The sequence below is a fragment of the Mastigoproctus giganteus genome, chromosome 14 (genome assembly GCF_048544385.1).
Source record: "Mastigoproctus giganteus isolate SK-2022 chromosome 14, ASM4854438v1, whole genome shotgun sequence".
NCBI classification, from domain to species: domain Eukaryota; kingdom Metazoa; phylum Arthropoda; class Arachnida; order Uropygi; family Thelyphonidae; genus Mastigoproctus; species Mastigoproctus giganteus.
This window is the reverse complement of record NC_143588.1, coordinates 60025512-60038549: the sequence shown is the minus strand read 5'-3', so window position 1 is coordinate 60038549 and position 13038 is coordinate 60025512. Positions and strand designations below refer to the sequence as shown.

The 13038-nt window shown below is 39.0% G+C and overlaps 1 protein-coding gene across 5 annotated transcripts in view; it reads left to right on the top strand.

Annotated features, from left to right (window-relative positions):
* Nucleotides 1-13038, top strand: part of rhea (Talin_middle and talin-RS domain-containing protein rhea) — a 771509-nt gene that overhangs the window by 253072 nt on the left and 505399 nt on the right. For all 5 annotated transcript variants that reach the window (XM_090388755.1, XM_090388752.1, XM_090388753.1 and 2 more), the window contains exon 9: nt 10581-10644. In XM_090388755.1, the coding sequence (XP_090244881.1) occupies nt 10581-10644 (64 nt within the window). The remainder of the gene's footprint in view (nt 1-10580; nt 10645-13038) is intronic.

The following is a 13038-nucleotide window of genomic DNA, read 5'->3' as shown; positions in this document are numbered from 1 at the left end:
TGGGAAAATCTTTAACACCTGTCAGACTGGCAACCATCTTTCTGGTATTTGTATCCAAAATCTCCTGAGAGATTTACAGACCACAGTACGTTTTGTTGCCCCATCACCAAGGCAACCTCTTCCACCCTGGAATGCTTGTGAGCCAGCATGCTACTTCTCCCTTAACAACTTGGGGGAAAGCTGATACTCATCTCCTGTCTACTTGCATCGCTACTCAGCACACTGAGCATTGAACATTCTGGTTTCTTGATAGTTTATATAGATGTCTAAAAGTCAGAAATGTGTGTGGGATTTCTTGTCGTCTTTCCAGACATGGCATCCATACAGATTCCTCTTGAATGCAGCATATATATTTCAGAGAGTTGCATGCTATAAAGCTAGCCTTGGGATCACATACAAACCTGCTTCCACCAAAAATGTATTATATATATACACCTTTTATCTGGCCTTATTAACAATGAGATATAATCCTCATCCAGTCATATTCAGGGTACAGTAGCAGTTACATTACCTTTTGGAATCTAATTTTAATATTTGCTTCTGCTAGCTTCCCAGCCAAGGGAATCATTTTCCTTGGGATCAAGGGAAATGATTTAGCATAAGCAATAGTAGTGGCATATGATGCACAAAAGCAAACTTATACAGCATCAGCCCCCCCCCCCCCCTAAAAACCCTTCCAATTTCACCTATCCATTCGCTACAAAAGTTTGTCCAGTTCTTCCTTGAATTTATTTAAGCTATCAACTTTCAAATGACAGATGGAAGTTTGTTCCAGCAATCAAATGCTCACTGGCTGAAGGCAAATTTCTAAACGTCTATTCTGTAACTGTCTTTCCTCAGTGATTATGCCTCCTCAAGTGTGTAATCTGAGCAAGAGGAAGATACCATCAGCAGTGAGCTTACTCAAATAATTCAAAACTTTATACACCTCAGTTAGATCACTTCGCAGGTGCTTACTCTCCAGATGCTGTAATTTGCAGAACTTAAGCCTTTTGTTCCCCTCACCAGTCTTGCTGCCCTTCTCTGTACTCGTTCCTACAGCTCTATATACTTCCTAAACTTAACCTCCAGACCTGTATACAGTACTCAAGGTGTGTCCTGACAATTGCCTTATACAAAGGGATAATTACCTTCTTATTTCTGCTGGCAAAGTTTCTCTATATAATTGACAAGACCTCATGACTGTGCAGACAGGCTGCTCTGCTCTGAAAACTTCATATCTGACTGCACAGTTACCCTCAGGTCTTTTTTATTCTCCACTACATGAGTGGAGGTGCCTCCGTAGCCAGGTGGGAAGGAGCAGCAGTGCTAGCACACACTTCTTGATTAGACCGGGGTTCGAGCCCGTCACCACCAAATATGGAAAGATCGGGGAATGACCACCGCATATCCCGGAGCAATATGGCCTTAGTTCCTAATGCTCCTAAAAACCAAATAACAACAACTACATGAGTGTAGTACTGCACAGTTGGTACGTTACTCTGGGATTACTGCTACCCATATGCAGTACTTCTCATTTGTCAATCTTAACTTCAGTTGCCACCTCTCAGTGCATCTTCCCAAGTTTTCTAGATCCTCTTGCTGCAGCATACCATCATTAGTCATTAACAACCCTGCCAATCTTTGTATCATCTGCAAACTTGGACATTAAGCCTAATATACCTTCATCAATATTATTGATATTGATGAAGGTGATAATCCTTATTTGTTAGTCCCCTTTACAGATTACAGGCAAAAAATATGCTTTTTTCCATTGGCAACATTCATGTCATGGGCAGACTTTAAACAAATTATAAAAGATTAAGCCTCTAATCCAACTGTGGCAGTCTAGTTTTTGCAGGAATCATAAAGAGGAAGATTTCTAGCTAAGTTCTGCACAGGACATAGTCATATTACACTTTTTTTTTTTTTTTTTCGTTTTTTCTGTTGATGCCTAATGAACCTCTTACATACAAGCAGTGTGACACTATTTTAACAATCCACAATATTTTTATTGAATGTGCAAATTTTATTTGTTCTCACTGATTATCTTTTCATGCTTTTAGCCATCTTAGGCTGTATTTACAGGTGTAACACATTGAAGAAGATCTGGTAGTGTTTATTCTCCCAACCAACCAATAAAATTAAATAGCTTTGACAAATCGAGGCAGTGTTAGGTGGGTCGGAAAACTGCTAGCTTGGGGGGGAGACAAAGACCAATAGATTGACAGTAGCCACTGGCAGAGGTGAAAGAGATTCTTGCACTGCTTCTATTAGAATGAGCAGAAGCCTGAAAAACAAGATGCATGGTATTTCAGAGACTGCTGGGAGCCATTGCGGTACAAGTAAACACATGAGTTGTGTTAGGGTAGCTAAGAATAGAAACAGGTGCAGGTATACTTGTGTGTACACCAATGCTAGGAGTTTAGTAAATAAATTTGATGAATTTGAGGTATTGCTCAAAACATCGAAGGCAGATATTGTTGGGATATCAGAGACGTGGTGTCACACAGATATAAGGGATGCAGAACTGCAATTTGGGGAGTACAACGTCTGCAGAAAGAATAGACAGGATAGGAAGGGGGGAGGGGTTATGCTATTAGTTAAGAAACACATAAAAACCAAGGAAGTGAAGCCAGTCGACATCGCTGGACAGTGCAGTGTTGAGTCAGTTTGGTGTGACATAAGCATTGGGAGATCAAAACTGAGAGTAGGAGTGTGCTATAGGCCTAATGACTCTGATGAGTATAATAAGGAACTGTACAGGGAAATAGAGTTGGCCAGTAAATCAGATAGTCTTATAATGGGAGATTTTAATTTCCCAGATATTGACTGGAATTTGGGGGCTGGTTACTCACGCACTAGCAGGACTTTTGTGGATTTATTGGATGATTGTTTTCTACATCAGCATGTTCGGGAGGCAACTAGAGGGAGTAATACTCTTGATTTGATTATCAGCAGTGATTCTTCATGCATTAAGAATCTGCAGATAAATGAACCACTAGGTGGCAGTGATCACAGTGTGCTGAAGTGGGATTTACTCAAAGAGGTAACTACCATTAGGGGTAAAGGGAAGGGTTATTGCTTCCGTAAAGGCGACTACGATGGACTGAGACAGTATTTAAATTCTATACAGTGGGACGAACTGATGATGTTACCAACAGCAAATTCAAAATGGGAAGCATTCAAAGAACTTATCTTGGAAGCTACTAGGCTTTACATACCAACTAAGAAATATTGTTCAAGGTTTAGGCCAAAATGGATGTCAGATGAACTAATGAGGCATATGGCAGAGAAGAAAAATGCATGGGATACTTACAAATTAACACATGACACAGAAGCCTATGATAGATACAAGTTGATATGCAACCAAGTTACAAAGGAGGTTAGGCAGGCGAAGGCAGATTACGAGAAATCCTTGGCAAGGGATGCAAAGAAAAACAGCAAAGAGTTCTTTACTTATGTAAACTCTAGAAGGAAGGGGATGAATCAGATTGGTCCACTTGATATTGATGGGTCAACTGTTGATGATCCTGCTCAGGTAGCTAACAAACTAAATGAATATTTTGCATCGACATTCACACATGAGGAGTTATTCAGCAAGGGGAATGCCAGAGGTGTATTCAACTCTAGCAGTAAGCTAGATAATCTTGAAATAACTGGGAGTAAAGTGGAGGAGAAACTGTTGAAGATAAACACAAGAAAGGCACCCGGGGTGGATGGGATCTATCCAGTTATATTAAAGGAGGCAGCAAAGGAAGTAAGCAAACCCTTAGCCATAATTATGAGAGCTTCCTTGGACTCAGGGGAGGTACCCATAGACTGGAAATGTGCAAATGTGACCCCAATTCACAAAGGAGGATCAAAGGCTGACACAAGTAATTATAGACCTGTGAGCTTAACTTCTGTTCCAGGAAAATTAATGGAGGCACTGGTTAAAGAAGCACTGCAGGATCATTTAGACAAGACTTCAGTTATAGCTCAGACACAGCATGGTTTTGTTAAGGGGAAGTCTTGGCTGACCAACTTGATTGGATACTATGATGCAGTCACAAAAGAACTGGATGCAGGGAATAACTTTGATATTATATACTTGGATCTTAGAAAGGCTTTTGATACTGTTGCACATGGAAGACTGCTACACAAATTGGAGCAGTGTGACATTGGAGGCAAATTGCTGCTATGGATAAAGGGGTGGTTGAGGGGGAGAAGACAGAGAGTGGTAATCAATGGACATTGCTCATCGTGGACTAATGTTATTAGTGGAGTCCCTCAGGGCTCAGTGTTGGGTCCATTATTGTTTTCTGTATTTATAAATGATATTGATGATAGTATATCAAGCTTAATGTCCAAGTTTGCAGACGATACAAAGGTCTCTGTGATAAGTACCTTACTTAGTGAGAAATTGTCTCACTATTTTGGCTATCACAGTGAAAGATTGATCAGGCTGACTGGAATGTCTTCCAACATCCGACAAAGTTTGACAGGATCTGAAAAGGTTGAGCAGATGGGCTGAGAGGTGGCAAATGAAGTTTAACATTGACAAATGTAAAGTACTACACATGGGAAACAGCAACCCCAGAGCAACATATCAACTCTGTGGTACTACACTGACAGTGGTAGAGAATGAAAGGGACTTGGGGGTGGTTGTGCAGGCAGATATGAAGTTCTCTGAGCAGTGCAGATGGGCTGCAAGAGTAGCTCATGGAGTATTGTCAATGATATACAGGAATTTTTCCAGCAGGGGTAAGGAGGTGATTATTCCATTGTATAAGGCAATGGTCAGGCCACACCTAGAGTACTGTATACAGGTCTGTAGACCTCATTTCAAGAAGGATGTAGAGCTGCTGGAACGAGTACAGAGAAGGGCAACAAGATTAGTGAATGGAACAAAGGGGTGCTCTTACGAAGAAAGGCTTAAGTTTTGCAAATTACAGTGTCTGGAGACTAGGCACCAGCGAGGTGATCTGATAGAGGTGTATAAAGCCTTGAATGGCTTAAGCATGCTCAATGCTGATGGGATTCTTCCTCTAGCTCAGAAAAATCACCTGAGAGGGCATAAATTCAAATTGAGGAAAGACAGATGTAGGATAGACGTGCGGAAATTTGCCTTTAGCCAGCGGGTGGTTGGTTGGTGGAACAGACTTCCATCCCTTGTGGTGGAGGTTGATAGCCTAAATAAGTTTAAGGCTCAGCTGGACAGGTATTTTGAACGAACAGAGGGGTGAAGTGGAAGTGGGTTTTTTTTTTTTTTTTTGGGCTGATGCTGCATAAGCTTGCTTTCTTGCATCAAATGCCTCTACTAATGCTAATTATATTAGTTGATTGAGGGATTAAGTACTGGCACATGTGAATGCAATTATTAAGCCTTATACTCTGTCAGATTTTAACATTAGCATTACTAGAGGCATATGATGCAACAAAGCAAGCTTATATAGCATTAGTAGAGGCATATGGTGCAAGAAAGCAAGCTTATGCAGCATCAGCCAAAAAGAAAAAGAAAAAAAAAAAAAAAAAAAAACCCCATTTGTTCCAAATGCCTGGCATCAGCCAAATAAAAAATAAAAACCTTCTAATTATCTGAGAAAGAGGAAGAATCCCATCAGCATTGAGCATGCTTAAACCATTCAAGGCAAACCATACTAGGCATCAGTGAGGTGATTTAATCAAGGTGCAAAAACATTAATTAAATAACCTCACAGGTGCCTAGTTTCCAGACACTGCAATTTGCAGAACTTAAGCCTTTCTTGTTAACAGCAACCCTTTCTTTCACTCACATATCTCATTGCCCTTCTCTGTACTCATTCCAACAGCTCTACATTCTTTCTCATGAGGCCTCCAGACCTGTTATACAGTACTAAAGGTGTGGCCTGACCATTGCCTTATAAAATGGGTCAGTCATCTCCTTATCTCTGCTACCAAAATTCCTGTATATCATTGACAAAACTCCATGAGCTACTCTTGCAGCATGTCTGCACTGCTCAGAAAACTTTATATCTGACTGCACAATTGCCCCCAGGTCCTTTTCATTCTCCACTACCCTGAGTGTAGTAAGTACCATGGAGTTGGTAAGTTACTCTGGGGTTACTGCTACCCACATGCAGTACTTTACAACTGTGAATGTTAAACTTCATTTGCCACCTCTCAGCCCATCTGCTAACTTTTCTAGATCCTGTTGCAGTAGTGTACTGTCATTACTGTCATTAACAACCCTGCCAACCTTTGTGTTATCTGCAGACATGGACATCAACCTTCATATACCTTCGTCAATATCATTGATAAATACAGAAAACAACAATAAGCCCAATAGCGAACTGACTTCACTAATAACATTAGTCCACGAAGAGCAGTGTCCACCGGTTGCCACTCTGTCTTTTCCCACTCAATCATACCTTTATCCATAGAAGCAACTTGCCCTTGATGCCATACTGCTCCAATTTGTAGAGTAGTCTTACATATGCAACAGTATCTAAAACTTTCCTAAACTCAAACTGTGTGATATCAAAATTATTTTTCGCATCCAGTTCCTTTGTGATCACATCATAGTATCTGATCAGATTTGTCAGACAAGACTTCCCCTTAACAAGCCCATGCTGTGTCTAAACTGTAACTGCGGTCTTGTTCACATGAACCTGCAGCGCTTCTTTAATCAGTTTTGGCTCCATATTTTCCCTGGAGCAGAAGTTAAACTAACATGTCTGTAATTATTCGTGTCACCCATTGATCCCCCTTTGTGAATTGGAGATACATTTGCACATCTCTAGTCCATGGGGACCTCCCCTGAGTCCACATTCTTTAATATAACTGGATACATCTGCTCCAAGTGCCTTTCTTACGTTCAACTTCAATTATTTCTTCTCCACGTTGCTCTCAGTTGTTACAAAATCATTTAGCTCCCTACTAGAATTTGATAAGCTTCGGGCATCCACTTCCCTTCCATACTTCCTCATTGTGTGAATGTAATACTCATTCTGTTTCTCAGCTACCTTGGCAGGATTAACAGCAATCAAACCATTGGTATCAAGTGAACCAATCTGATTCCTCCCCTTCCTTCTGGAGTTTACGTAAATAAAGGAGTCTACTGTTTATCTTTGCATCCTTTGAAAAAAAATTCTCATAATCTGCCTTCACTTGCCTAACCTCCTTTGCAACTTGGTTATTGACTATGTTATATGTACCATAGTCTTCTGTGTCACTTGATAATTTATATGTATCCCATTCATTTTATTTCTCAGCCACATGTCTCATTAGTTCATCTACCTTTCATTTAGGCCTAAACCTTGAACAGTATTTCTTAGTTGGAACAAAAAGCCTAGTAGCTTCCAAGATTAATTCCTTGAATGCTTCCCATTTAGAATTTGCTTTTGGTAACATCATCAGTTGCTCCCATTATATAGAATTTAAAAACTGTCTGAGACCACTGTAGTCACCTTTATGAAAGCAAAAACCCTTTCCGTTACCTCTGATGGTAGTAACATCTTTAAGTAAATCCCACATCAGCACACTGATCACTGCCACCTAGTGGTTTCTTTATCTGCAGATTCTTAATGTATGAAGAATCACTGCTCAGCCAAATTAAGAGTATTACTCCCTCTAGTTGCCTCTCCAACATGCTGCTTTAGAAAACAATCATCCAATAAATCCACAAAAAGCCTTACTAGTGTGCTAATGACCAACCCACAAGTTCCAGTCTGTGTTTGGGAAGTTAAAGTTCGCCCATTTTAAGACAATCTGATTTATTGGCCCAATCTGTTTCTCAGTACAGTTGTTCATTGTGCTCATCAGAGTCATTAGGCCTATGACACCTCCTACTCTCAATTTTTCTTTCTCAGTGCTTGTGTTACACCAGACTGACTCACCATTGCACTGTCCACCCACATTTAGCTGGATGCACTTACTTTAATTATTAACTGACAGCATAATGCCTCCTCCCTTCCTAACCTGTGTATATTTTCTATACACATTGTACTACCAAATTCCAATTTTGCATTCCTTATATCTGTATGAGACCACATCTCTGATATCCCAAAAATATCTGCCTTTCATGTCTTGACCAGCAGATTCATCAAAATTCATCAAATTTATTTACTAAACTCCTAGCATTGGTGCACATGCAAGTATACATGCACTTCTTCATATTCTTAGTTACCCTAACACAGCCCATGTATTTACTTGTTCCACGATGACTCCCAGCAATCCTGGAAATCCCCAGCACCTTGCTTTCCAGGCTGCTTCTCAATCAATAGAAGCAGTGCAAGAATCACTTTCATCTCTGCCTGCAGCCACTGTTAATCTATTAGCCTGTGAATCCCCCCAAGCTAGCAGTTTTCCTGAACCACCTAACACTGCTCAGTAGCATCAGCAAATATTATTGCACCTTTTCTATTTAAGTGTATCCCATCTCTGTAGAAACAGTCTCTCCTTTTAATAAGCACATATCATTGTGAGAAAAAGTTTGCCCCATGAGCCTTGCATAATCTCTGGGCCTAATGGATTGAGCAACATATGTGCCCCCCTATCATGTCTTGACAGAATTGCAGACACTTTCAAAATTAACCCTAAATTACTACTTTTTATCAACATTGACCTGTTAGTGCCAACTTGTACAACAATATCACCCTTTGTGCTCTTAAAAGATGATATCTGCTCTACAATGTCATCAACTTTTGCCCCTGGTAGACATGCTCTGGTTGTATTCCACTTATCCTTTTTGCATAATATATTTCCTGTCTCCTTAACAATAGTTACAGACAATAACTAGCTCCTGTGGGACCTAGTGTTGCTTAATGCACAAGAGTGAGTTCTGGCATTGAAGCTGGGCAGCGGAGAGTTTGATGAGTCCCCCATTTTAATTTCTTAAGGCCATCTACCCTACTTTTCAAACTCTCATAGATGCCCATCAGAATTCTGAGTTGGCACGCACCCAATTTCTTGACACACTCTTTGCACATAGCGTGTGCGCACACACACACACACACAAAATGAGATCCTCCTTAGCTAGATCATGTCCTTGTCTAGAAGTCTGCAAACATTTCACAAGTTGCACATTTTTTAGGCTGCAATGTGTTGGAGAATCTCCCCCTTTGGTTCTTCTCTGAGCCACATCACTCCCACTTCTTTGTGCTTGTTGCTCTACTCTGGGTAAATACTATTTAAAAGCAAATTAATAAGGTTAATAAATTAAATTGAGAATACTACGTTAAGCTAATTCTGTGATACACATTATGCTATCTAGTTCTTACGTTATACCTTTTGTTATCTAGTTCTTATGTTATACCTTATGCTTTCAAATTTGAGATATATTTTATTAAGTTATGCCATACTGTAATGATTGCAATATTAAATCAATTATATATTAGCAAAAGATATATCCCCAACAAGTGATTAAAACCTTCAAACTGCTTATTTATTACAATTAAAACCTTCCTATTCTTCTGCACTACTGGTTATGTTCTGCAATATTCGGGCCAAAACAATGAAAGAATAGCGGTACAGGCAGTGAGTTGCAACTTACAAAAATCACTAGGTAAATTTTAAAATAAGCTAATGAATGCTACTAAGCTTATTTAATATCTTTGTAAAACAAATTTAATATGCTAATTAATCAAGAATGCTGTAAAAATATCCAAAATACTTATCTGTTTGCAGGAACTCAAAACTTTACTGACTGTTTACTTCCATGACCGCAGCACCATTTCACCCATCCATTCATCCAAATGCTTGGATGGATGGATGGGTGAAATGGTCCACTACAACTCTTAACTGGCCCGGACCTGAATCCCATAGAGAACTGTTGGCATCGTATGGAATCTGCAGTTGCCAGAAAAAACTAAAAATCCTTTGTGAACTTCAGGAAGCCATAATTCGTGTTTGGAACCATGAACTATCAGTTGATTAGCTTCAGAAATTGAGTTTGTTAATGCCTCGACAGTATGCTGCTGTCATCAGGGCCAGAGGCGGTTCAACTAAATTGTAGTTTGCACCTGGTGAAATTTTCATTTTGTTTTCCATTTAAAATAATAAACTGCTAATCAATTGAAGGCTTCTGATAACATTTCAGCCATAATTGTTATGTTTACCAATACTGTTGTATAAAGGTTGCAGTTGATCATTTTGGAATATTTTGAGGCCACCTGTCAAATATTACTTAGCTTTGCCTTAACTATTAATAAATATCTTTTGTTTATATTTCTATTTGTGATGCTAGTCATTAATGTAACATGCCATCGCAAAAGGCCGCCATAGCTTAGTGGTCAGGCGCGCAGGTGCATAAGTACGTGCCTTGAGTGACCGGGGTTCAAGCCCGTGACTACTGAATACGGTGCTGTTTCTTGTATTCTGTCTATCTTGTGCACTCCTCTGATCATTTGGTCGTCCCGGAGTATAAACAGAAAATTTATTTATTTAAAAAGGGTTAGAAATGTGAAATTCCTGGGTGATGTACTTTCTTTGAACACCACTATATATATCATTGACTAGGTCATCAATTCATTTGCCATCCATATATTAATTCTTGACAAAAAAATTATTAAATAGACCTCTAGTTTGTGCTCTAATACTATATATTATTAGTTATTTAATAATTCCTATTTTCTTTTTAGTTTGAAAGAATTTCTTCCAAAAGACTATGCCAAAATGAAAGGCATTGAAAAGAAGGTGTTTGCTGTAAGTTAAATTTTTTTTTAAACTAAATTATCTGTTAGATTTTTAATGTATATTCTCTTGTTCCTAACCCTGTGTGATGTGATTCAAATTCTGTATCTGTGATCTAAATTCTTAATGTATAGTTAATTTAAGACTTAATTAAATTAAATTATGCTTATTCAGTGTGTTTTAAGTTAACTGTATTTCTTCATCAAATTATTCATTCCTTCATGCATAATAATGTTCACCAACTTCCACATTTGGAAAACAAATCAGTGGGGAATATATTTGTATTTTTATTTGTTTATTTATAAGTTTAACTTTTTAGCATAATTTTTCTGTATATGAAAGAGTGTATATGAAATGGTGGGCATTGTGTGGTAAATATTGCTCACCATAAAAGGAGTGACTTTCTAGAAGCCTTTTTTATATATAGAAAGATCATAATAAAACAGTTAACAGGAACATTGATATAATTACTATTCTTCTTCCAATCCTGGATAACCCTTTAATAGCGAAATACGTGATCAGAACATTTTCTTAGAAAGGAAAACTTAATTGAACATTTTGAAGTAATTGGTGCAAACAGAGGATGTATTCCTATAAGATACTTTGTAATTTTACTGTCATTTTATTTTCACCAGTTTTGGAGGTAAAAATAAAATGATAGTAACTTTAGTTGTCTTATGCTTAGAGGCAATAGCAAGCCATGATTGTGGCTTGCTACTGCCTCCAACTGTAAGACATCAGTAGTCTTCAACTCTCGTCCATCAGTAGTAATAGTGAATTTAATTAAGTCTTTGTTTGGTATGAAGTGCGGTTATTAGCATTTCATACCAATTATAGAATTATTGCTGCAGTCTTGTCTAGATGATCCTGCAATGCATCTTTAACCAGTGACTCCATTATTTTACCCGGAACAGAAGTTAAGCTAACTGGTCCGTAATTACTCGTGTCACCCTTCGATCCCCTCTTTGTGAATTGGGGATACATTTGCACACCTCCAGTCTGTGAGGAGCTCCCCTAAGTCCAAGGATGATCTCATAATTATGGAAAAGGGCTCGCTTAGTTCCTTTGCTGCCTACTTTAATATAACTGAATAGATCCCATCCACCCCAGGTGCCTTTCCTATGTTTAATTTGAACAATTTCTGTTCTACTTTGTTTTCACTTATTATAAAATCATTTAACTCCCTGTTAGAGTTTTATAAACATCTGGTCTTCTTCTTCTTGAATAATTCCTCATGTGCAAATGTAGATGCAAAATACTCATTCAGTTTATTTGCTATCTGAGCAGGATCATCAACAGTCGAACCATATCAAGTGTACCAATCAGATTCATCCCCTTCCTTTTAGAGGCGATCTTGGATGTGTTCCAAGCTGACATAAACCAGCTGGTGGTGGAAAAACATTTATGATTTGGTGCATACTACTTAGGTGGCTTTGGGCTAACCATTGCCACCCATGGCAGAAACCTTTTGGTAACCAGAGAAATGGATATCTTGAGGGCAGTGATCTTGGATGTGCTGAGGGCTGGCATAAGCCAGCTCTGAGTGCATCCAAAATCATTACATTACATTACATACGCTTAAGATTTACTAGTTGAAGCACATGTAATGTAGGTGTTACAGTACCTGTCTGTATTACTGAAGCGGTTTGTATATTTCCATCAAGAGGCAAATCATAAACATTTTTCTGCAACTACCTGTTCAAATTCTAGTTTGGACTGATTAATAACTGCTTTACAATTGTTGCGAGCTTTGGTTTAGGCAAAAAATGAAACTGAAGAATTGTAAACAAGCCAATTACGATGAGGCCCCTCCGTAGCCAGGTGGGAAGGAGCAGCAGTGCGTAGCACATGCTTCTTGATTAGACCGGGGTTCGAGCCCGTCACCACCAAATACGCAGAATGCAGAAAGGTCAGGGAATAACCACCGCATATCCCGGAGCAATATGGCCTTAGTTGCTAATGCTCCTAAAAACCAAATAACTAACTAACTAACTAACCAATTACGATATGCAACGTTCTTCTCTTGAACAGCCTTAGCACATTTATTGGAAAACCAAGGTTTAGATAAAGGACGAGATTTTAAAGTGGAGTGTGGAGTAAAGGATTCCATTCCTACACGAATAATTTTGCTGACACGATCTGAGCAAACGATGACATCAGAAGTTTTGAAACAGTAATCCGACCAAGGAAAAGAAGAAAATAAATCTTGCAGATCATCCCATTTTGCATTATTGTAATACCATACAACAAGAGATTTGGAATAGCCATGATATGAAGGCTCCATTAAAGAAGGGACAGTCACCAAGTTTGATCTGAGGTGCCTAAAGGACCACTTACTTTGTACCGGGCACAAAGTGGCAGGAGTGCTGTGACTCGGGGGAGAACTGAGGGGGGCGATTCTCCAAC